The 26803-nt window shown below is 44.6% G+C and overlaps 1 protein-coding gene across 4 annotated transcripts in view; it reads right to left on the bottom strand.

The window, feature by feature from the left end:
- The window catches only part of VPS53 (VPS53 subunit of GARP complex), a 185197-nt gene that overhangs the window by 65428 nt on the left and 92966 nt on the right, over positions 1-26803 (bottom strand). For 3 of the 4 annotated variants that reach the window (XM_054256975.2, XM_035299267.3, XM_054256976.2), the window contains 2 exons: positions 10039-10140; positions 2750-2844 (listed from right to left, as the gene is read on the bottom strand). In XM_054256975.2, coding sequence (XP_054112950.1) covers positions 2750-2844; positions 10039-10140 — 197 coding nt within the window. The remainder of the gene's footprint in view (positions 1-2749; positions 2845-10038; positions 10141-26803) is intronic. The other variant, XM_035299268.3, reaches the window with a different exon arrangement.

The following is a 26803-nucleotide window of genomic DNA, read 5'->3' as shown; positions in this document are numbered from 1 at the left end:
TTTTAAGGCTTTTAAAACTAAAAACTTGGGTTAAGAGAAATGGGGCTTTGGCTGAAAACAGTCATCTGGGGGTGTTGCTTGAAGCCCTGTGACTCCAACAGGCAAATAATCAGTCCTTGTTCCTGCTCCTCAGGGGTGTCTCAGTAACTTCCCGGAGGGAAACTTTGTAAGTGCAGAGGGCAGGGTGCTCTCAGGGACAGAGCGGCGGCAGCAGTCACCTCTGTCCCTCCGTGTGCCTGCAGGACACAGGCCCACGGGGTGGAGAGCAAGGCGCCACTGGGCCTTTGCAAGGCAAAAGATGGCAAGGCAACTTTTTCTGGGGGGCTGGTGGGAAGACTTGCATCTGACGATGGAGAAGCTACTGGGCAAGTTCATTTTCTGAGATTTTAATATGAAGCACTTTGTAACTGGGCATAAAAAGCATCAAGCAGGTGAATCATATTGTTCCATGTGGTGTTTCTACCTGAAACATTCTCTTAATCTTATGGTTTACCCCTGAAACATGTTTGAAAATAAGAATCTGCTAACCCATGATAGAAGCATTGTAAAGGTTGGGGGGAATGCAATCAGGACCCAAACGCATTCCCAGAGAAATTCCCTCAGGACATTCCCACAGCTCTGCGGTGCTCCCCGGGTGAGCCACCTTCTGGTACCTCCCAAGTGCATTCTTTAGACTATGAGGCTTCCTCTGGGAGCCCATGCCAGTCTGTCTCCAGCCATCTTGGCCTGCTCCAGAATTCTGACCTTTCCAAAACCTGCCTTCCAACATGGAAGGGCCTTCAAGAGTGACTCTGGTTGTGGACAAAGACTCAGGGAAGAGGAGGATTCTTCCTCCTTGGCGAAAGCCCCTCAGGCAAACAACGGACACCGGAACACAAACACACTCTTCTGCTGTTAGTCCGGAGTCTTTAGGATTTTTTACAAAAGAGGGTGGAAGGGAAGAAACCTGGCTGCAGCGAAATGCTTCATGAAAATATTTGCAGGCTATGAGCTTGTAAAAAGCATACACTATATTTTGCTATTTATTTATTTAGAGACAAGGCCTCTGTCCCCCAGGCTGGAGTGCAGTAGTACAGTAATGGCTCATTGCAGCCTCCTCCTCCTGGGCTCCAGCGCTTTTCCCACCTCAGCCTCTCAAGTAGCTAGGACTACAGGTATGCACCACCACACCTGGCTAATTTAAAAAGTTATTTATAGAGATGGGGTTTTACTACGTTCCCCAGGCTGGTCTCCAAATCCTGGGCTCAAGAGCTCCTCCTACCTTGGCCTCCCAAAGTGCTGGGATTACAGATGTGGCCCACCGCACCCAGCCATGTGAAAAGCAATATAGTACAGACAATATATAATACTATATAGCTGATCCATAAAATAAAATCAGAATTCACGAGTTCATACTGATATAATAAACAAATGGGGAAGATGAAAAATTCTTCCATATAGTAGAACTACAATTAGTAAATGTACAAGAAATGATGAAAATAGACAATCAACATTTGGCAAATGTCACAGAAACGAAGCTTCAGGCTGGACTTAATCATCGAGGGATACAAATGAGTGGGCAAAAGTTTGATGAGATCAGGATATTCACACAGTATCATACCATAACATACTTACTAATTACCAGGAGAAAAACTAACTTCACAGTGAAGAAAGTTGGCAGGTACCACCTAAAGCAAGTAATGAAAGCAACAATGGGACAAATCAATGTGATGTGCCTCCTGACACAATGCACTGAGAATACAATGGCACTTTCATGGTATTCTTGACCAAAATGGATTTAATCAAGAAAAAACGAAAACTGAGGACACTATACAAAATACCTGGCCAGTACGTACTGAGGTAGGGTAAGGAATGGCTAGGCAGGGTGGTTCATGCCTGTAATCCCAGCACTCTGGGAGGCTGAGGTGGGTGGATCATTCGAGACCATCCTGGCCAACACAGGGAGACCTCAACTCTGCTAAAAATAGAAATATTAACCAGGCGTGGCAGTGTGCAACTGTAGTCCCAGCTACCTGGGAGACAGGTGGGAGGACTGCTTTAGTCCAGAAGATGGAGGATGCACTAAGTCATGATCTTACCACTCACCACTGCACTCCAGCCTTGGGGACAGAGTGAGACCCTGTCTCAAAAAAAAAAGAAGAGAGGAAAAAGGAAAGGGAAGGGGTGGGGGGGGGAGAGAAAAGGAAATAAATAAAAGAAAAGATGAGGAATGAGGAACTACTCAAGATTAAAGGAGATAAGACCAAAGAGATCTGACAACTAAACGCATGATTACAGGGTCCTGGACCAGAAAAAGGGACCTCAATGGGACAGTGTTACCTTCTTGATTTGGGTACCTGTGGTTGTTATATAAGATGTTAACATTCTCTGCGGAGGGCACATGAGAATTTTTTGTCCTATTTTGGTAACTTTTTCTAAGGCTAAATTACACTTGAAAACATAAACATTAGGGATTAGGCTTTCTTCCAATACCCAGTGCCTGACACTGTAAAGCTTTGTAGGCTGTGGGAAGAGGGTGTTGGGACCCATAGGGACCTTATCAGGGGCAAACTCAGGCCCTGAGGTTTATAGACACAATTCATGATAACCTTCAAAAGATGTAAAAATATCCCAAATAGGTTTCTGGGGAGGGTCACAGGCATGCCATGCCCCTCCTTCAGCCTCTGGAAGGAGCTGTGCACTTCTAAGACCCAGTCATGACCTGGGAGCGAGAAATGCAGGTAGAAAACAGCGCATGTCCCTCACTTACTTGTCTTGGGATTCGATGTACACGTAGAGATGAGGCTCAAAGCACTTGGAAACGATGCCATGAAATGGATTGTCTGGGGCTTTGGGCTTCTTTGGCTGTAAAAACAAAGAAAAATAAACCCTATACTTGAGTGGTCTTTGCAAATGTTCAAGAATTTTTTTAAAAAACATCATTTCAAAGTTCACAATACGAGAATACTCGACATAATTAAAGTGGGAAAACGTCAGCTTCACGATTCACCCCAGTAGGTGAACAAAACACCAGCTCTGTTAGCATCACTGGCTTGCTGTGGACGGTGGAAGACTTACTGTTACTCTGATAACATACGGGTTTTAATTAGCTGGGCATGGTGGCGTGTGCCTGTAATCCCAGCTACTCAGGAGGCTGAGGCAGGAGAATTGCCTGAACCCAGGAGGTGGAGGTTGCGGTGAGCCGAGATCGCGCCATTGCACTCCAGCCTGGGTAACAAGAGCGAAACTCCATCTCAAAACAAACCCAAAAAACAAAAACATGTGTTTTGAATCTGGAAGCTAGTCATCATCTATCTGACTGGCTTTTTCCAGAATTTACATCCTGGCTAATAACAGCACCTTGTACTTGTACACTGCTTTAGAATTTACAAAATGCTTTCACACAATCCAATTTTTGACAACCTCCATTTACTGATTGTTATTATGGGCCAACCACTTTGATACCAACAAATATGTCACCTGTTCCTCACAATAACCCTTCATGTAGGTATCCCTACTACTTATACCACAAGAAATGAGGACTCCGAGGCTCTCTAACCTGCCCTGAGACATATGTAGAAGTCTGCTTTTCTTCCATGATACAATTCTTTCTATTGTATCATCATTTTCCTGCAATGGTTCCCAGAAGGTTTTGAATTTCATCAGTAAGAAAATGCAACAAAAAGAACGGTGGAGAACCAATAGAGGATTGTTACCCTTATTTTGCTACTTTCTATTCTTACCACAAGTTCCTAAAAAATATATAGGTTTGTTTTCTTGAGACAGAGTCTCCCTCTGTCACCCAGGCTAAAGTCTAGTGGTGCCATCTCAGCTCACTGCAACCTGTGCCTCCTGGACTTAAATAATTCTTGTGTCTCAGCCTCCTAAGTAGCTGGGATTACAGGTATGAGCCACTATGGCTAGCTAACTTTTGCCTTTTAAGTAGGGATGGGTTTTGCCATGTTGGCCAGACTGGTCTCGAACTCCTGGCCTCAAGTGATCCACCTGCCTTGGCCTCCCAAAGTGCTGGGATTACAGGCATGAGGCACCATGCCTAGCCAGAAAAAAGTATTTTATGCCCCAAATCTTATAAGAATAAAATAGCAGCATATAGGCAGTACTTTCTGAGAAAGGACAGAACGGGGCGGGGGGGGGGGCGTGGAGAGAGAGAGAAAAACACACACAGAGGGAGGGAAGCAGGCAGGCAGACTATACTGTCTATCTTTTTTGCTTTAGGCCACTGTAACCCTAGATCAGCACTGGTTCCCAGACCATTACTTGGAAGCCACTAATAAAGAAGCCATATGACAGCAAAGTATTTTAAAACTGTATTTGCTACTTAATTCCTTTCCAAATAAAAATTAAGCAAAGATTTTCCTACATGTTACTTTCTATTCCTAAAAAATGTCAATTCTGTCTATTGCCAAATGGTCACAAAATGACCCTGAGGCAAAAACGCCTTGCTGGGGCTGGTACTAGAATACAGTGTGTACGTAAACTGCACCTACAACATACTGGTTAAATTGAACTACTCAGATCTCATTTTTCTAACCCCACTTTACTGAGGTATGACTGACATTTTAAAAGGCCGACATATTTAATGTATACAGCCTGACGAGTTTGAGAATAAGTAAACACCATGAACCCCTCACCACCACCAAGGCCATGTGTATCTACCACCTCCCCAAGCTCCCTCCCACCCCTGTAGCTGTTGTTATTATTACTTGTGGTAAGAATACTTAACATAAGATCTACCCTCTTGAACTGCTTATATATTTTAATACATACTGGAAGAGCTAAGCCCCAATGACAGGCAAAGATGGTAATCACCTATTTCTGTTTTTTAAAATAACACACTGCATTAGCTAAAAACAACTGTAAAAACTGATCTATAAAAAAAGATCACCAAAAATTAAATGTCAACTTTAGACACACTCATTCAATGTAGTACTTAGCCCTCCTCCCTTTCTACCTTCCAAGTATTCGACGTCTTTAATTTTTTGCAAGGTTTCTAGAAACTCTGGTCCTTCCTAAGAATAAATACCATCTCCACCATTTACTCTTATCATCTGGAAGCCACTGCCACAGTCAAGCCTCAGAGTAAGACCCCCACAGGGCCTTAGGGGCCATGCAAGACTGGCTGACTGGGCTTGCATCTGCTGGATCTAGAATTCCACACTAGTGCAGATGTCCTGGGAGTTTTTCTGCACTTCCATTACTTTAAGATGAAGGCTCTATGATGGAGGATGAGGACTATGAGGGGTGGTCCTCACCCATTTGTCATTTTTTTTCCAAGTCAGTATCTATTTTTTATTACTTTTTGATTCCAAAAGATGATTTAAGTGAATAGAAAAATGTAATTTAATTTGTCTGACTCTGTAAGACTAGATATCATGGTTTAAGATTTGGAAAACATAACTACTACAACCAGATATCTTTTTATTAATTAAACAATAATTATAGGTATTATAGTTATTTTTTTTCTTCTTTTGAAGAACTTTCACATTCTGCAGGGTAACTTCTGGTAATTACACATGGAAATTTACATAACACAGAATGTTGTCATTTAAAAAAAATCAACATGAATATTTTCTGCTTTTGTTTTTTCTTTTTTTTAATTTTTGAAGAGATATTTTGTATTCAGCTTTACTGACTTACTAATTTATGCATACTTTCCCAACTTTGGACAATATTTTATCACTGTGAAATGGCTACAATATGAAAAATTACTTAAGTCAACAGATTATCTAATGTATAAGTCTATCTAATCTATGTAAGTTTATCTAATAATCTATATGAGTCTATCTAATCTATAGACTTAAAATGCCTACAGATAAGTATATAGACTTAAAAAGTCTATAGACTAGATAATACTACTGTACTGATGTTAAATTTTCCGATTTTGATCTACGGTAAATGAGTGAACTTACAAATTGTTCCAAAGGTGGGGGAGTAGGGAGGAAATTATAGTTATGTAGGAAAATGTTAACAATTGCTGAATCCAGAAGAAAGATATTTACAAGCTCCTTGTAACTTTTCTCTTCATTTGACATTATTAACTGTCCCCTGGAGGAAGCTGGGAGATGGGAAGGGGTCTGGATCCACTTCCTGGTTTGGTGATGCACTACAGTACGTTAACTTTCCTCCTGGAAGAAGCTGGGAGACGGGAAGGGGTCTAGATTGATTGATTTCCTCATTTTGATGATGCACCATCGTATCTTAGCTGTCCCTCTGGAGAAAGCTGGGAGATTGGTACGCTGTACTAGGTTTACAATTTATAAGCCCATAATTATTTTAAAATATAAAGTTTTAAAAAAAAGTGGTTCAGAAGATGTGGCCCCTGCATGTGAAGAAGTTTTAGAAATATCTTCATCTATTTATTTTCCTTATACTTTCCTTTTACATATGCAGAAAAGTGATGTATGATTTGAAAGAAACTATTTGGAATGAGTCTCAAAAGCTCATTTGGTAAGTATAAAATACAGATTCTAAGTGAGAAAAGAAAAGAGCTATATAATTCCACGGCACTCATCCTGATCCGTCTACCACAGGTCCTGCCACAATAAGGCTCCAAAAGACATTCAGGCTGCAGGACCAGGCAGCGCCAGGGTTGCACCCCTACCTGCAGATGACTCGACCCTGCCCTGCCCTGCCCCGCCCACTAACAGCACTCTTTTGCAGCGAAGCGGAACCCTGGCCCTGCCACCACAGCAACCGGATCCTCTTGCAGCATTTTTAGTGTGAGCTGAAGCAAGAGAGGAATAACAGGAGGGACTGCCTCAAGTTTCCTTTCTTCTTACTTTTTTCCTGCAGGGCTGTCTCCTGCCTACGGCTGCGTTGTAAATGTGCTCAGTTTAGATAGGAGGTGCTGGAATTTTGGCTCAAACTGGCATCTCTCTTTGCACCAGGCAGCTCCCCAGAGGGTTGATTCTCAGCTTCAACACAACGCTAAGTTGTTTAGCAGCAGGTTGAGGCCGCGTTTCTGTGTGTGTGAATTCTGTCCAAAAGCTGCAGATGTTTAAGCTATTTCCTCCCGGAGTTTGATGGAATAATAAAAGATTACTGTTGTCACAGTGAGGAGGTCTGCAGCTGCTCCCATTTCCTTTTATTGCTACCCAATGTAAACAGATTAAATCTAACTGTGTGGATCACCAGAAAGGTACTTTTTAAAACCAGAAATGTCTTATTTCTTCTCCTTTCTTTTATACTTTCAGTACCCCTCAGTCCCCTTTCAGATGTCATTTTTTTATCACTGGGAATATCCTGGCAACTGATTACTCAGGACCTTCTGTAAACTAAATAGCTTTTTTCAAGTTCACTCTCTCTTCTCAGGAGCCAGGCGTAAACTGCAAGTGGTGAGCAGGGAGTGACCCTTACCTTGAAGGCCAAATGCTACTGACTGCAGCAATGTAACAGGTCAGGTCACCCACAAACCAGTAGGGACCTTCCCTCTAACCACCTTCTGGCTGATTTTGCCACTAACACCTGGTGGGTCCCTCCTCCACCCCACAGAGCTCTTGCTCTTGTTGTGCACCCCACTCTGAGAAGAGGGAGACCCTGAGCCCCTACCTCAGCCACAAGCAAGGCCAGGCCGGTGAGGCAGCAGGAGGTCAGGGATGGCGTGGGTGGAGGCATTAGTCACTGGTGTGTAAGTTTTATTACTATTGAGTAATAGCCCATGAAATGGTGGGTGGATCAGCTAGATCAGGGGTTTAGTTTTTTTTTTTGAGATGGAGTCTCACTCTGTCTCCTAGGTTGTAGTGCAGTGGCGCAATCTCGGCTCACTGCAACCTCTGCCTTCCGGGTTCAAGCAATTCTCCTGCCTCAGCTTCTTGAGTAGCTGGGATTACAGACATGCACCACCACACCCGCTTAATTTTGTATTTTCAGTAGAGATGGGGTTTCACCACATTGGACAGGCTGGTCGCGAACTCCTGATCTCAAGTGATTTGCCTACCTCGGCCTCCTAAAGTACTGGGGGTTATGGGCGTGAGCCACCAGGCCAGGCCAGTTTTTTATTTTTATTTTTAATGACATAAAACCCCTGATTGAAAAGAAATTTTATCCAAAAGCCCACAATACAAAACGACTCAAAACAAAACTGCTCTGATTGCAGGGACCTAGGTCCCTGGTCTCCTAGCTTCACAGCGACACCTGATGGGCACCGAGGAACACAGTTTGAAAACCATGAGCTCTCACTAAAGACCAACTAGGGAAGTCTAAAGAGAGAAAATAACCAGCCTGAAGTCACATGGTCGGTCAGTTAACAACCGACCAGAGTCTGGCATTTTCCCAGCACGTGGCTCTGCTTTACCCCATGTATCTGTCAGATGTCAGGCTTCTGTGTTCTCAGAATGAGCAGGTCTTGGTCCTTACAACAGTAATGTCAAGCTTCCATATGAGGAAAAAGTTACAAGAAAAAGGAAAATCATACTTCACCTGGCAAAACTGATTGTAAGGAATGGGGCCTCTCTATCTTAATCCAATTTAATAACATCCAGAGATGACTAGCAAAAGGAGTAACTCTTCCTGGCAACACTGCAAGTATCTGAGCGTGTAAACGCACCATTTTGGACACAACCATGGCAGCTGCTAGCACTGGTGAGACATCAGGGCTCTGCAAACGGCTCTCCTGCACAAACAATGCTCACAGGTGCAGCTGGCCCAGTGTGGGAGGAGGACATGGCAGAAGAATGAGCTCTACACCCAAAGCCTTCTTCCCACCCTAGTCCCTGCTCCCAGAAATGTGAGAACTGCATTTAATTAGTTAGAGGAAATGGCTGTTTTCTCCCATGCCAGTCACTACTATGATGGCTTTAAATCAACTGCACCTACTTCTATATACACATCTCTGGAATGAAGCCTCCTTAAGATGTCCCATCAGTTTTGTTCATTTACTTCTATTCCTGAGATTCATTTCTATATCCTCCACTCTTGAATGAGACATGAGTCATAAACAAAATAGCACTGGGAAAGGAATTAGAGTTTCTGACACTGAGGCCTGGCTTCCAGTTTAAGCTCCTCCACTTCCAAACTATGCAACCCTGGGTCAATCAGTTAACCTCTCTGAGCTGCAGTTTCATCACCTATAAAGTGAGAGGCAAGAACTGTGAAGATGAAATAAGGCACGTAAAAGAATTTAAAACTGCAAAGCACTATAAAAGCATGAGGTATTCCTTTCATTGCAATCATTCAATTGATGGACCAGACACTGTATTGCATCATTTCAGAGCTGATCCTGGAGTTCTGCTCTCCTGGTTCTTGCCCTCACCGTGCTGGGAATGAATGTGGGACAAGCTGCTAAGTGTATGGGTACAGGTTTCCCAGAGCTGGTCCTCCCAGCCAGCCTCCCTTTTGGTGGTGTCTGGAGCAAAACAATACCATAAAATAATCCTCCAGCAGCCAAGTGTAGAAAATTAAAAAGAGGGATCACAAATCCAGAAAGGAAAAGTTCTGATTTATTGCTCTAACCTCCCTTGTCATAAAATGGCAGTGAAACAAAAACACCATTCTGTAGATGAAGGGAGAGGAAATTTAGACTTGGACAGAAACATCGAAAGGAAATGAAAGTGCTAGTGTGCTCTGAAAAGTAGCTCTCCAAATAGGCCACTGGTCACCTTGCATTTTCAACCCTAAAGTGATTTGCTTACATTGCATGGAGGCCTCTCCCAGCCGATGGTGCTGCTAGCTTCCTGGGAATCGCTCAGACTCTCACATCATAACCATACCAGATGAGAGTAAAATGCAAAACCAAGCTGACAAGCTCAGGAGACGCTGAATGAGGCAGAGCGGAACTCTTCCGGCCCCACCACAGTGGCTCATGAAGCCTGTGTGTGTCCTGGTGGCGGGCTCTTCAGGAGCAGAGCTGTGGGGCAGGAAAGTCTGCCCTTTAACAGAGTTTTCTAAATGCACTTTCAGATAAGGGTCTTCTATAAAGACCACCAGAGCTGTCATCTCTGAATGTGGCCAGGAGCCAAAGGATCATATCTGGAGCAAGTGGATCCATTTTCAGAAACACACATCAGGTAAGTTACCCATGGTGACGCAAACCAGACTTACTTGACCTAAATCTCCTTTCTCTGTTGCCAGTTCCTCCATCTCTGGTGTTGGCTCATCTTCCAGGAAGGGATTGGTAGAAGTGGGTGGAGACTCAAGTTTTTTCTGTTAGGTAGATATAAGAAACAGAAGTATTTTCTGAGCCTATTGAACAACCTTCACCATTGATCCACTTTTTCCAGGTGTCTCCAACAGTTAAGTCATAAACTCTGATCCACTAAAGAACTGAAGCAACATAGACCACATGCTTACCCCCAGGCCTTCACACTGTCCTTCTGTCTTCCTGAAGCTTCCCTCACTACCCTGCCCCAACTCTAATCTTAGGCATCATTCAGTCTTCAAATTAGAAGTCCCTTCTGCTGGGAAGCCTTTCCTATCTATCACATTTGGGTTAGATGTCCCTGACGTGTTCCCAAACCATGCTACATGTCCCCTACCCAGGCATTTATTAAAATACTGCAGTTGCCCATTTGTCTTTTCCTTTCTGCCTCCATGATGGCAGAGATTATGTCTATCTTGTTCCCCATCCTATCCTGGTGCCTAGCATGTAGCAGGTCTTCAATAAATAGAAATGAATCAAAGTGTCAGATGGATTTGAATGCAAGAACAAACTACAAAGCTAATCTCATGCGTTCTAGATTAACAGACGACTCCTCCCAAGTAAGCCCCATTACCACAACCACAACTCCTTGAGAAAATCTACTTCTCAGCTTCCAAATACGACCATTATTTGAAAACACGGCCCTGAGTGGAACCAAGGCTCATGGGACAGCTGGAGGAGGAGACATGGGCATGGCCTTGGTGTAGCTCCGACTGTGCTGCACTAGCCATATCACCCAGCTTCTCTGAGCCACAGATAATTCATCTGAGGGTGTAGTCGCAGGACTACCTGAAGGCTCAAATGTGAAACCCTAGAAGCAGCACATGATATACACACAAGGGTCGCTGATGATGTTAACTCCAGTACAACTACAGAATCAAGGCAGCTCTTTGGAATTTCTTTACCGTTTTTACCTAGAGATGTTGTTTATGCCTGGGAGCTAACGGCTTTAGCAGAAAAGAGGCCAACTGCACAAACAGAAAGGAGGAATTACTGGTGCTGGGGATGAGGGAATGGGGCAAGGCATGGCTCTCCAAAGACAAGAAGTTAAGTGGAGAGGGAGTTTTGAAATGTACTTGATATTTTAGCCATTACCAGTGGGTCAACCTGAATTAATCTCTAAGCCAAAAGAGACAGCAGATGGACTACAGTGTGAATGACTTTGCCAAGTGCCAGGTTATCATCTGAAGATATTAAAAACAAAAAAACAAAAACAAAACTTATAAAAAGGCCAGGCATGGTGGCTCTTGCTTGTAATCCAGGCAGTTTGGGAGGCCAAGGCAGGCAGATCACTTGAGGTCAGGAGTTTGAGACCAGCCTGGCCAATATGGTGAAACCCCATCTCTACTAAAAATACCAAAACTAGCAGCATGGTGGTGGGTGCCTGTAATCCTTGCTACTCAGGAGGCTGAGACAGGAGAATCACTTGAACCTGGGAGGTGGAGGTTGCAGTGAGTGGAGATGGTACCACTGCACTCCAGACTGGGTGATAGAGTGAGACTCCATCTCAAAAAATAAATAAATTAAGCAAATAAATAAAAAAAACCTCAGACGAAAACACTATACCTGCATCTGGTTTTGGTTGTAAAACAATTCGGCGTATAGTCATTTAAACTACTTGTTTGTTGGCCAAAACACCTGGATGCAATTTATGTGGATGGAAACAGCCTCCGTGCTTGATGGAGCCTTGTAATGACTGCATTAGCTCGAGGTAATAATTAGTAAGATGATGACTGTTGTGGCATCCTGGTGAGAAACAATATGGTCTAACACCCAAGCAATTATTTCAAATTTCCACACTCCAAGCTTTGGCTTCTTTACCTGATATGAAAGAAAAAACATCCTTATAAACTTACAGCTCTTTTTAGAAAACAGTATTTCTAAGCTTGAATTGTCTTCTTAAGGGCTGCTGATATTTTAGAGAGAAGAATAGTAAGAAAAGGAATCTACCAAGCTCAATCTTCAACAACCATAAAAAAAAAATTAGTTAATAGCATTAGATTCCTGACTCCACTGGCTTAACAGTGGGCTTTGGGATTATGCTGTTGAGCTGAGTCACTACGACTCTTAAGTTTTCTGGTCCTTGGTAGATGTGAAAAGCACGTCAGCTAACAGAAGTTAAAAGCTTTGTTCAAAATCATTCAGTGGCAGACACAGATTTTGGATTTTTGAGCTAAATCTTCCTCATCTATTGCTGAGTCTATTGGGTTGATAACAGCACCTCACAATCACGTAAGGTGGGCCTCATTTTAAAACATAATAAAACATAATGTGTTATCGAGACCATCCTGGTCAACAAGATGAAACCCTGTCTCTACTAAAAATACAAAAATTAGCTGGGCATGGTGGTGCGTGCCTGTAGTCCTGGCTACTTGGGAGGCTGAGGCAGGAGAATTGCTTGAACCCAGAGGGCGGAGGTTGCGGTGAGCCGAGATCGTGCCATTGCACTCCAGTCTGGGTAACAACAGCGAAACTCCATCTCAAAAAAAAAATAACGTGTTACTGGAAATCATGGCAGAAAGCAGGTATCAGTGAAGCGGGCTGAGGATGTTCCTGGGCTCTACTCCTGCTGGTGCAAGGCATCAAGAAAACAGGCCAAGAGGATGAAGTGGAGCATATCGGGCACCATCGGAGGCTGTGGGAGCACGGGGCTCACTCAGTGTCACAGGGCCAGAAGCCTCCCAAGCTCTCCTCCCTATTTCAACAGTCTGTCTCTATTCACATTTTTTGTTTCGTTTTTTAGACAGAGTCTCACTCTGTTGCCCAACCTGAAGTGCAACAGTGTGAGCACAGCTCACTGCAGCTTTAACCTCCCAGGCTCAAGGCATCCTGCCAACCTCAGCCTCCCCGAGTAGCTGGGACTACAGGCTCATCACCACACCCAACTAATTTTTGTATTTTTTGTAGAGATGGGTTTTGCCATGTTGCCGGGATTGGTCTCAAACTCCTGACCTGAAGCAATCCATCTGTCTCAGCCTCTCAAAACACTGGGATTACAGGCAAGAGCCACCATGCCAACCTCTATTAACATTCTGATGCAATGAGGGGAGTCGTGGACCCTCAAGGAGCTCCTAGCTCACTCATTTGTGGCATACACATTCCACGTGTGGACCAAATTAGTACAGGAAAAGTGATTCATTCCTCCACTCATCGATTCAACAAATGGCTGTGCTGGGCCCCAGGAGCAGAGCAGTGAGCAAGACAGGCAGCCTCAGCCTCATGGAGATCAGAGTCTGCTAGGGAGACAGCCTTCAATCCAAATCACAAAAACAGGTGAGACAAGCCAGGGAGGAAAAGTAGTTGTTACAGAAACACGGAAGAGAGGGCCATGAAGACTTCCCTAAAGAAAGAATGTGAGTGAGAGCTGAAGAATGCCTCTGAGTTCAACATGTAAGGGGGGCAGGAGAACAGGGTGGATAGATCTCTCTAGGTGCAGGGAACAGCATGTGTCTGTGCTCACTCAGTGATGATGTTCTGAGCATCTACTCTGTTCTAGGCACCCTTGGGTGCACCAGGGATGCAGGTGAGTAAGGCAGATTAGAGAGGAGGCACTGCAGTGGTGACAGGAAAACTCAGGGAGTAGGATGAGCTGGGGAAGAGGGTGGGAAAGTGCTTCTACATATGGGGTAGTCAGAAAAGGCCTCTGAGGAGATGATGGCTGAGCTGAAGGAGCTGCTCAGGCAAAACCCAAGGAAGAGTGTTCTCAATGGGAGGATCCGGCGGGATGCTAGAAAGAGCGTGGTGAGTCTGAGAGACAGAAGGGAAGGTGGGGGCATGAGGTAAGAGGGGTGGCAGCAGCCCAACTGCATTGCCTCTTGTGGGCCATGGTAAGGGTCCATTTTCTTCTCATTCCAACTTGATAATCACTGGTGGTTTTAAACAGGGAAGTGATGTGATCTAATTTGATTTTAAGAATATTACACTGCTGTGGGAGAATGGAATACAATGAAGACAACCAATTTAAGAGGCTGCTACAGTGGCTGCTCCCTTTCCAGGAAAGGGCTGATGGGGACTCAGACTAAGCTGGTGGTGTAGGATAGAAAAAAGGGTCTATCTGATTTGGGGCAGAGTTAGGAGGAAGAGCCACCAAGAGAGTCTGATGAGAGACTGCGAACATGGGCAAAAGCATGAAAGGAGTGAAGGAACACTCACTCTATGGCCCAGGCAACTGCGTGGCTGAAGTTGCCCTGAACTGAGATGGAGCACCCTTGTGGAACGGCAATGGGACAGGCTCCAGACACGACAGACCCGGGTTCGAGTCCACCCTGAACTGAGATGAAGCATACTCGTGGAGTGGCACAAGCTCCGAATGTGGCAGATCTGGGTTCAGGTTCTACCACAGGGGTGCCTTAGTTCTCCTGTCTACAATTTGAAGAAACAGGAATGCTCTCCTGGTCTGGCTGGCGTGAGGATGAGATGATGGCATGCACGTCAGGCATGAGGCATGCAGTCATGTGCCACATCATGATGTTTTCATCCATGATGGGCCACATGTACGGCGGTGGTTCCACTAGATTATACTGGAGTCATATGATGGAGCAGGCCGGGGTCCCCCACCCCTGGGCCACCAGTCCGCACAGCATGAGGTGGGCAGCAGGTGAGCGAGCCTGACTACCTGAGCTCTGCATTACAGTCTCACAGGATGGCAAATCCTGTTGCAAACTGTTCACGTGATGGATCTAGGCTGTGCACTCTTATGAGAATCCAGTGCCTGATGACCTCAGTTATAACAGTCTCATCTTGTTTACATGAGGGATCTAGGCTGCATAGTCCTATGAGAATCCAGTGCCTGATGATCTGAGGTAGAACAGTCTCATCTTGTGCACGTGAGGGATCCAGGTTGCACACTCCCATGAGAATCCAGTGCTCGAGGATCTGAGGTAGATGTTTCATCTGGAAACCATCCCCTTAACATCACTCCCCGCACTCCCACCTCCACCCCACCTATGGAAAAACTGTTCCACGAAACCAGTCCCTGGTGCCAAAAAGGTTGGGGACGGCTGGAGTAGGTTCTAGCACCTAAATCTGTGCAGGTGCACTCTGTGATGTTTGCACATGATGAAACTGACTGATGATGCATTTCTTAGAGCACATTCCTATCCTTAAGCAATGCGTGACTGCATATATAAACAGCTTAACACGCTATCTGGCACAGAGGGCACGGCTCAGTAAAGGGAAGCTTTCAGACGTAGTTAATAGAGGTGAGCTACAAACGCAGAAAAACTGTTGTGCCTGTCTTAATAAAGCAACTCACCAAAGGGAAAGACGTGGGCGCATGGGGTTAAAAGTCTTGTCAAAAGGATTTCTGTTAACTATAAATAGAACCTTGTCCCAACTATTTTGTCTCTTTGAGAGCTCTCTAAGAAATGAAAGCAGAGAGTCCATCGACTTTGCACTTTGTAAGCAGAAAGGACACTGGGCTGCTCCTTCCTTCCCCATCTACACTGAAGCCCTCAAAGTACTACTCAGATCCACCAGCTCCCAGCTGATGAGTGTCCTGAAACCCTGGGGTGTGGCTATGCATTCCTGCCAGTGAGAGGGCTACATTACTGCTCAGATTAACTTGCTAAGATGAAAGAACAAGTCTTTGTGGGGAGTGGTCACTGGCGTGGTGTAGCCTTCTGTGCTAAGAGCCATACAGATCACGCATCTCAGTCTTGCTTTGCAGCTGTCACAGGCCTTAGAGAACTACAACCTTGGGTTTAGATTTTCAGTAACTCAAGATGACATATTTCATGAACTCTGAGGCTGCTAAATAAAGCCAAAAATCTTCCAAGAAGTGAATGACTTCCCAATTTTGAAAGAACTCATTATTTTTGCAAGGATGACAGCTGATTTCAAGCCAATACATGAAGGCAAAATTCTTCATAGAACAAGTTAATTCCTACTGATCAAATCACAGGGGATTCCCAGTACTTTCAAAACAATACAGGCCACAGGACAGTCAGACTGTCTCAATCGCTGTCAGGAAAAAAAGCCTGGCTTCAGTCAGCAGTACATCCATATCTCAGTCTGTCTACACAAATCCCTGTGTGAGGCCCCAGCTGGACACATCAAATTATCAAAGAAGGAAATCTGAAACATAAGATTCTCTTCCTTTCCCTGGAGGAGACAGCGTTGGGTTGTGAGATGAAAGCTCCGCAGTGTCCACACTTCTCGTCCCATGAATGCTTTACTCCAGCCCATTCCTCACATGTCCTTACAGAGGTGGCTGGGGGGCTTCAATGGGCAGCCAAGCTTGCAAGCACAAGGGTGCACAAACCTGTTGCTCATTGTTTCTGGGACCATCTCTTGCTACCGCCATGTTCACTTCACATATTGTGACAGTGATGTACAGATTTCTTTCTCCTACTAGATCATCAGTGCCTTCCTGATTCCATTTCCCATCTTTTCAGAGCCCTGTAGAAACAGGGAGCTTGAAAACTATCTGTGGGTAAATACTGATCAGATGAAAAGCCCTCAATAAAATCTTACTCAGAAACATGGGCAACAGTTCTATTTTCTGTAAACAAAATAAAAAGCCTGGGTATATGGGTGCAAGCATGCCTGTAAAAGAGTAAAAAATATACCCCAAAGTATTAAACAGTGTGAATACCTCTAAGGGGGAGGGATGGATATACAGTAGTTAAGAAGAGATTTTTTTTTAAAATATTTTTTTCTGTTTAAGTTTTTAATAGAGACATGTGTAACTCTTTTTTTTCTTTTCTTTTTTGTTGTTTTTTGAGACAAAGTTTCACTTGTTCACCTCAGCATCCATGGAGTGCAGTGGTGCAATCATAGCTCACTGCAGTCTTGAACTCTTGGACTTAGGTGACCCTCGCACGTCAACCTCCCGAGTAGCTAAGACTAGAGGTGCACACCACCATGCCCAGCTCATTTTACTCTTTTTTTTTTTTTTTTTTTTTTTTTGGTAGAGACAGGGTCTTCGTTACTCAGGCTGGTCTCAAACTCCTGGCCCTAAGAGATCCTCCAGCCTTGGCCTCCCAATGTGCTGGGATTTTAGGCCTGAGACTATGCCCGGTCCACTGTTCTTTTTTTTTTCTTTTTAGACAGAATATTTATTTGAAGAGTAGAGATAATTTATAACTAAACTCATACACTATTTTCTAAAGCCCTTAATTCTAAATTGTGATGTAATTTATATAACATAAAATTCAACATTTTAAAGTGATTTACTATTCAGTGGTGTTTGGTATATTCACAAGGTTGTGCAACCATCACCACTATTCCAGAACTTTCTCACCCCCAAAAGAAACTCCTGCCCACTAGCTGTTACTTCCCAGTCTTCCCCTTCCTAATCCCACTTGTCTCTATGGATCTGTCTACTTTGGATATTTGTGTCTGGCTGCTTTCACTTCAGTGTTTTCCAGGTTCATCCACATGTTGGCACATATCAGCACTTCATTCCTTTTCATGACTGGATAATATTCCACTGCAGGGACAGACAATGTCTTGGCTATTCCTTGTCTACTGATATTTCTACCTTTTGGCTAATGTGAATAGTGCTGTTATGAACATTTGTGTAGGACATAAGAACATATGTTTTTAATTCCCTTGGGCATATACGTAGGAACAGAAATGTGTAATTAGGAAAAGATGTAGATTCATGTGCTTTTTCTACTTGGCAGAGTTACCTTCATGTCAGACACATTAATACTGGGAGATGCACTAAAACAAGGAGGGACTTCTAAGTCTCAACTGCATTTGAAAGAACAGAAAGGAAGCCAGGAGGAAGTTTAGGGCAGAGACTCCCTGAAATTTGAAAATGCTCAATTTGACCCTGTAATTGTACTAGTGTAGTAAGAAAACGACCTCAATCCTTTGGGTAAGAGACAGCTAAGAAAGGAAACAAAAGAGCAGAGAAAAGTAAAGCAAAGAAAAAGAGAAGAGAAGGAAGGAAAGGAAGAAAACAATCTCAAATGTATACAAAATTAGATAAAAATGTTCATATAGCCTTATTTATAAAAGTAAGAAAAAAACTAAGTATCCTACGAGAAAAGAATAATTGGGGAAACCACTGAGTAGCTACTGAATAAAATCTTTCTGTAGAAACTGAGAGAGAACTTAAGCTGTGACATGTGAACCACACCTTCTATGTTTATTTGAGTTAATATAGAAATTAACTCAAAATGGATCAGAGATATAAACATATGAGCTAAAACTGTACAACTCTTAGGAGAAAACATATGCAAGTCTTTGTAACCTTGCATGACATAACAGTTTCTTAGGTATGACACTAAACCAGAAGCAAGAACAAAAAGATACATTAAACTTCATCAAAATTGAAATCCTGTGAAATGACTATAAAGAGAGTGAAAACAACACACAGATGGAAGAAAATATTTGCAAATCATCTGTCTATGTTAGAATATTTAAAGAAGTTATAAAGGCCAGGTGTGGTGGCTCATGCCTATAATCCCAGCACAGCACTATGGGAGGCCAAGGTGAGTGGATGAGTTAAGGCCAGAAGTTCAAGACAAGCCTGGCCAACATGGCAAAACCTCGTCTCTATTAAAAAAATAAAAATACAAAATACAAAACTTAGCCTGGCGTGGTGGCACACTCCTGTGATCCAAGCTACCCAGGAGACTGAGGTATAAGAATCACTTGAACCCAAGAGGTAGAGGTTGCACTGAGCCAAGATTGTGCCAATGCACTCCAGCCTGGGCACCAGAGTAAAACTCTGTCTCAAAAAAAAAAAAAGTTACAGAATATATCTAGAATATGTAAAGAACTCTTACGACTCAACAATAAAAACAATCCAACTAAAAAATGTGAATAGACGTTTCTTTTTTTCTTTTTTATTTAGACAGGGTCTCACTCTGTTGCCCAGGCTGGAGTGCAGTGACGTGATCTCAGCTCACTGCAACCTCTGCCTTCCAGGTTAAAGTGATTCTCCTTTCTTGGCCTCCTGAGTAGCTGGGATAACAGACACCTGCCACCATGCCTGGCTAATTTTTGTATTTTTAGTAGAGACAGGGTTTCACCATGTTGGCCATGCTGGTCTCAAACTCCTGACCTCAAGTGATCCACCCGCCTCAGCCTCCCAAAGTGCTGGGATTACAGGCGTCAGCCACTGTGCCCGGCCAAAGAGACATTTGCTTAAAGAAGCTGTGCAATATCACTAGTCATTGGGGAAAAAGCAAATGAAAACCACAATGAGATACTCCTCTACACCCATGAGAATGGCTATAATTGGAAGGAAAAGGACATGGAGAAACCAGAACCCTCCTACGTTGCAGGTGGAAATGTAAAATGCTGTGGTTGCCTGGAAAACAGTTCACAGTTCCTCAAAAAGTTAAACAGTTATCACGTGACCTAGCAACTCCACTCAGGTATGTCCTCACAAGAACAGAAAACATGTTGACACAAAGACATGTACACAAGGATTCGCAGCACCATTCATCTAATTAAAAACTGGAAAATGACCCCAATGTCCTCCCGCTGATGAAGAGACAAACAACACGTAGCATCACCCATACAATGGTGCGTGAGTCAGCCATGCACTGAAGCACTGGTGCATGCTCTGCCTGGGTGAGCTTCGCAAACACTGTCCAGACCCAGGGAGAGCAGGCAGACACAAAGACCATGACGCTAGTAGACTCCTTGTAGTGAAGTGTCCATAATAGGCATCCATAAAGACAAAAAGTAGATTCCTAATTGTCCAGGGCTGGGGGAAAGAGAACTTAAAGGTATTGCCTGCTAAGGTGGGATTTCTTCTTGGGTAACAGAAATGTCCTAGAATTCCACAGTTGGAATAGTGGCATAATCTTGTGAATATATTAAAAACAACTGAACTGTATACTTTAAATGATGACTTTCATGTGAAATTTCATTACATGAGTCTTATCTCAATTTTAAAAATAAATTGAGCAGAGAAAAATGTATTTAAAATATACAATTTCGGCTGGGCGTGGTGGCTCATGCCTGAAATCCCAGCACTTTGGGAGGCCAAAGCAGGTGAATCAGGAGGTCAGGAGTTTGAGATCAGCCCAGCCAACATGGTGAAAAACCTCGTCTCAACTAAAAATACAAAAAATTAGCTGGGCGTGGTGGCGTGTGCCTGTAATCCCAGCTACTCAAGAGGCTGACGCAGGAGAATCGCTTGAACCCAAGAGGCGGAGGTTGCGGTGAGCCGAGATTGTGCCATTGCACTCTAGCCTGGGCAAAAAGAGCGAGACTGTCTCAAAAAAAATTAGCTGGGCATGGTGGCATACCCCAGTAATCCCAGCTACTCGAGGAAGGAGAATCACTTGAACCCAGGAGGCAGAGGTTACAGTGAGCTGAGATTGTACCATTGCACTCCAGTCCAGGTGACAAAGTGAAACTCCATCTCAAAAAAACCCCCAAAAAAGAAACAAACAAAAAACAATTTCAACTGTGTAAAATGTATAGAAAGAACATACCCAAATCCTCATCTCTGATTTAGGTGACTTTTTATTCCTGCTTCTCTATTCTTGCCTATAATTTGTAAATTTTCTATCCTGACCATGTATTATTCTCTTCTCAGAAACAAAAGTTAATCATCCTTTGGGATATTATTCTAATAGAAAAATACATTTCTTTAGCACCAAGAAAGCATCCATAAAATATTTTCAAATGCTGAAGGGGGCTCATCAGGTGAGGGAAAGCTATGTCCCGTTCAAGACAGAAGTCCTCATGCTGTGGCAGAGCTTGGAAACTGGACCCCTTCCTCTTACACAGTCTCCCTAACGCAGGTGTTACGCTGCTGGAAGACCAAGGTGTAGAGTGTGGCATTCTGGGTGGGCTTTCACGAGTAGTGAGCCTTTTGCAAACGCTCTTATGTTCAAATTGCAGGGTTGACAATTACACCTATATTGCTTCTATCTTTACAATGTAATTCTAAAAACTGGGTCAGTGTACCTGCATATTAAAATGACCCCTATATGCCAAAGGAAAATTCTATTTCTAAAGGCAACTTACGCAATGGTCAAGAAGAAGTGAAATCCAGCTGCATAAAATCAGAACTTTTTTTATTAAAGAAAGAAAAACCTCCCAGTCAGTGAAGCAGTTATAAAAACCTAATCCAATCTACTATGCTTTCAGCGGAAGCCTGAACGTATTTGTTCACCTTGAATCTAATCATGAATCTAATCATGAAGTCACTAGTAATGCATACAGATACTAGGGATCTTGAATCCCTCCTAAAGGGTCAGAATTTGAGACAACTGGAAAAAGCATGGGTAGCTCACCTACTCAAGTAACAGTTACAGCAAAGGGCATACTAAAACTAGTAGGATAAGCAACAGTTATAGCACAGGACATCATAAACTGGCAGAACAAGTAACAGTTACAGCACAGGGCATCATAAACTGGCAGGACAAGTAACAGTTACAGCACAGGGCATCGTAAACTGGCAGGACAAGTAACAGTTACAGCACAGGGCATCGTAAACTGGCAGGACAAGTAACAGTTACAGCACAGGGCATCGTAAAACTAGGATAAGCACTGGTAAAAGCAACAAGCCCTGTCCCTGAGGTTCTTTCAGTCTGAAGTTTTATCGGATGTTGGAAAAGAGCAAAGGATAGGGCATCCCGCTGATTGGTCAGGAGGAGCTGAGCTGTGGCAGGCCTTCCTGGCGAGCTAGTCACACTCTCAAGCTCACCTTCACTATTTCACTGTCAGTCACCAAGGACTTGAGAGGTTCTGAATGATACTGAAGGCGGTGGCAGGTAGGGTGGGGATGAGGTGGGGCCTAGGGAGGGGTAGCAAGGGAGACTCTCCGGACGAACTGGTCCTTGACTGACATCTTCTCTGTTTCATGACACCTTTCTGAGGAATGCAGTGACTTTCTATGAAATTTGGCATATATGAAAGAGTATCAAGATACACCTTGGTTCATTTCACAATCTATTTTATTCTTTATTTTTTTTTTATTTTGTTGTTGTTGTTTTTAATCATTTCACAATTTATTCTAGTATTTTGAAACAAAATAGTAGCCAAAAAGGAACTTCAAAAGTGCATCCTGAAAGCACGGCAGCATGGGGAAAGTGGCCAGGGGCCAGGGAGCAGCAAATCCCCAGGCAGGGAAGGGTACCCAGCGGCTAGACTGGGGTCAGAACAGCTGCACCTCCTGTCCTTGCCAAGGCAGGCCCTTCCCGGTGCTGTGTTGGGGGCATGTCAGTAGGTTGGTAGCCAGGGTGAATTCACCAGCGTCCCTGCCACTGAGGGTTGCAGAGTAAAGGTGAAGAAGGCCCCAGGTGGCCCACAATGAGGCGATGGCAGGGACCAGTTCAGTGTGAGCACCTGCCACTGAGGGTTGCAGATTAAAGGTAAAGAAGGCCGGCCTCATGTGGCCTACGGTGAGGTGATGGTGGGGACCAGCACTACCTACAGTCGGAGCCTTCACGTCTCCCACAGCAGAGCTGCAGTGGACCGATTCTTCAAGACCCCACCTACCTGGTTGACATGGCCATAGGGGCTCTGTTGCCTTTCTAGAAACTTATCTTTAAGGGAAAATCCTTGAAGGATATCAGACAGCCATTGTCAGGATTTGGAATGCAGAATAACTGCCAGGTCGTGATAACTGGCACAAAGAATAGGGTCTGGAGGCCAAGACTGAACTAAAGAAGCTGAAGGATTTAGAGAAGCCTGTGGAGAAGACAGCCGACTACAGAGAGAGGGAAAGAAAGAACTCATGGTGTTCATCAGGCTTTTCTGGCCAAGGACTAACCATCTCAAACTCTCTGCAAACTTGACAGGAGAGGAAAGCAACAGCTGAACAGTTAAGAGGGGATGATTTACAGACCAGTTCTGCCCCAAAATTTCAAATATGAAAACCAAAAAGGAGGGAACTGGGAAAAAAGGCTCAAGCATTCCTAGCTGACCACCAATCACCACCACAGAGCGCAGCATCTGCCAGGAGACACAGGGGCTCCAGTCCAGGAGCTCGGCCCAGGCTATGAGTTAGGGCAGAAAGGGGCTGCGCTGCCCTGAGCAACGAGGACCTCCAGCCCTGTCCTCCACAGGACAGAGGTGCTGACAGTTGGCCAACAGCCACTCTGACAGTCCTATACCTGCGTTTTACAAACAAGCACTGTCTTTGCAAACTTAAGAAAGCTCCTGACAGTTTTTCGTGGTCTCTACGTGGTTACCTAGTCTAGCAGCCTCAGCTTGTCCAGAAGGGCCTTCCCTGGACAGGTGAGAACTCCATTGTGTCCTGGGACAGGTACCAGTTTCACAGGCTACCCTGGTCCTCAGATACAACAGGGACATTTGTTCCTCTGTATCCTCCAGCTCCCTAAAATGTAAAAGAAAAATCACCAGGATGTAGGGCCTAGCCAGCAAGGGTGAAGAATGGCTCAAAACAAGGGCTTGGCAATCATGTCCCTCAAGCACCCTCCACTGGGACCTATTTCCCATCCAGTTAGCTGGCTTAGTAGCTCACAGAGCCTGTCCCAATGCTCTCCTGACCCTGCCCAGTCAGACGCTATGGGAGCTCAGGGGGCTATTCCAGGGTGGGGCCTGTGCTCAAAGCGAAAGCTCATGCTCGCCCCCAGGCAGATCCCTATTGGGTTGAACCCAGTACTGCACTATGTCTGCTTGAAACCATGCAGAAGAATGGCCTGGGAAGCTCAGAGAGGAGAGCCAGCAAGAGAAATCAGGGGTTGCTAAAGCCAACCTCATACTTCTCAGGAGAAACGCTTGATTCCTTCAGTGGAATTTCTGTTCCCTATTTCCTTTTCTATTTCTTTTTTTTTTTTTGAGACGGTCTTACTTTGTCACCCAGGCCAGAGTGCAGTGGTGCAATCACAGTTCACTGCAACCTCCGCCTCCCAGGCTCAAGCGATCCCCCTGCCTCAGCCTCGCGGGTAGCTGGGACTATAGGCATGCACCACTATTTTCCTTTTCTGACTTGTACTTTCTTTAAGGCTATTTTTATCTGTTTTGTGGCCTGTTTTTTCCCTTGTTACTAAAAAGAAATCAATATTGAACATGAGTTAGCAAGCAGGAGTATACATACTTTTGATTTGCCAGGTAGGAAAAGAGTGTTTTGTGATTTCAGTTGCCCTTTATTTTAGTAAAGTTGTGAGTGAGCCCAAGTAGGCAGGATCTTGTGGTCTGGCCTCAAAATTGGGGTGCACCACCACCGCCCTGCAGTACAGTGCTTGAAGGACCAGCCCAATTCACCTGCTTTACTAACTCTGAGGCTGACCTCATGGGACAAAGAGGGAATTCCATTGAAGTATCAGGGTTTTAGGACCAGGAGGGTAGGAGCCAGAGAAGGTTGTGGAGGTGTAGTGTGAACAAGTGAGCAAGATTCCAGGTCCAAGTCCCAGCCTGACTCTCCACTTCAGTCACAGTAGCTCAGATTCATGTTTTTACACATTAGCTCTGTGACCTCGCGTACATTTCAAATGAGTATAGCACCTACTTCCTGTGGTTGATGAAGCAGAGTGACTGACTGTAGGTAATCGCACCCATTACAGTGAGGGTCACTGAGCGGATGTTCAAAGCATGTTACCTATCGTTGTGTTCGGATTCTACATTCAATTTTCTTTCTCTTTGAGATGGAGTCTCGCTCTGTCGCCTAGGCTGGAGTGCAGTGGCACAATCTCGGCAGGCACCCACAAGCACACTCGGCCAATTGTTTATATTGTTAGTAGTGACAGGGTTTTGCCATGATAGCCAGGCTGATCTCAAACTCCTGACCTCAAGTGATCCTCCCACCTCAGCCTCTCAAAGTGCTGGCATTATAGAGGAGCCATCGCACCCAGCCTCTGTATTAGATTTTGTCAGAAGAAAGGATTTGGAAATCATTGATTTGGCTCTCTTTCTTCTTTTAAAACAATTGAAAAGTAACTTTGCTCAAGTACACAAAAAGTATGTAAATGCATTTGTATAAGACCGTTTCCAAAAAACTATGCTTCTCTACCTACTCTCACTCCAGCTTCCTTCCTAGAGACCGCTACTGTTATTTCCGGACCTCTTTCTGACACATTTATGTACATAAACATGCTTTTCATTTTTCCCATAAAAAAATTATACCACATGTACCATAAAAGAAATTGTATCGAATCTCATGGATAGGGGACTCAAGATGGCGCTGTGAGAACAACCCAGGATTGGAGCACGCGTTGAATTCGCAAACGGTGAGTCAGTGCTGCATTTCCAGACTGATCTTTGTTGCCCACAGAACGGGGAAACTCCCAAGTATAAAAAGACACGGGACGCCAGGCAGTAGGTCTGCCTGGCGAAGCCGGCAGCCGGGGCGGTGGCGGCCGGCCCTACCCAGCAATCCCCACAGGGCGCGCTTGTCCGGGTGCCTTGTTGAACCGGCAACCTGAGACTTGAGAGGGCTGGACTTGAGACTGAACGAGACTTGCACAGTAGCCCAGCCCAGGGGATTGCAGGGACAGATCGTTTGGGATACCCAGTGGGACAAACAAAACCGCGATTTCAAACCATCCCGGGCAGAAGGTCCGAGACGCTCTGTGGGGGAGGGGCGTCCACCACTACGGAGGCAACCTGCCCCAACTGAGATACACGCCCACTGCTGATGCAGCCAGCCGGTGCCGAGGCAACCCGCCGCAACTGAGATACACGCCCACTGCTGACGCAGCCAGCCGTTGCCGAGGCAACCCGTCCCTACTGAGATACACGCCCACTGCTGACGCAGCCTCCCGTTGCTGAGGCAACACGCTACTACGAAGAGACTCCGCCGCAGGGCGTGGCGGAGACCACAGCAGAGCCCACAGGAACAGCGCGAATCACACAACAGCAGGGCGGAGCCTCGGCAGCCAAACAGTGGCTAGTCTGCCTTCGAGCTGGGCAGGACACCTGATCGGACATCCAAAAATAAAACCCAAACCCCTCAACACAGAGCATTTGAGAAAAAAAAAAGGGTTGTTTAATGAGCTGTGTTGCAGCAGAATCAAACATAGCAGCCTAACAGCCCTGAATGAACAACAGAGTGCACAGCTCAGCAATTAAACCCCTATAAAGTACAAACTGTCTCCTCAAGCAGCTCCCTGACCCCTCTATATCCAAAAGACTGTCATTAGGCAGGCATCATCCTGGGACAAAGAGAGCAGAAAAAGAAACTGGTAGCATCCCTCGCTGTGCCACGGCTACTAGAGGTGCACCCCAGACAAGCAGGGTCTGGAGCGGACCTCAACAGTCGTTCAGCGAAGGGGCTAGACTGGTAGAAGGAAAACCAAGCAACAGAAATACTTCATCATCAACATTCTGGGTGTCCACTCAGAGACCCAAACGAAAAGTCAGCAACTACGCAGACGACCAGCGGACAAATCCACAAAGATGGGAAGAAACCAGCGCAAAAAGGAGGAAAACACCCGAAACCAGAACACATCGCCTCCTAGAAAGGACCAAAACTCCTCACCAGCAAGGGAACAAAGCTGGACGGAGAATGACTGTGACGAAATGACGGAATTAGACTTCAGAAGATGGATAATGAGAAACTTTTGTGAGCTAAAAGATCATGTATTAAATCAATGCAAAGAAACTAAGAACCTTGAAAAAAGATTTGAAAAAAGATTCGAGGAAATGATAACAAGAATGGATACCTTAGAGAGGAATATGAATGAATTAAAGGAGCTGAAAAACACAATACGAGAACTTCGCGAAGCAAACGCAAGTTTCAATACCGAATTGACCAAGCAGAAGAAAGAATATCTGAAGTCGAAG

This window comes from Callithrix jacchus, chromosome 5, assembly GCF_049354715.1.
Source record: "Callithrix jacchus isolate 240 chromosome 5, calJac240_pri, whole genome shotgun sequence".
Taxonomy (NCBI): domain Eukaryota; kingdom Metazoa; phylum Chordata; class Mammalia; order Primates; family Cebidae; genus Callithrix; species Callithrix jacchus.
The sequence above is the reverse complement of the archived record's forward strand: the minus strand, read 5'-3'. Positions and strand labels throughout refer to the sequence as shown.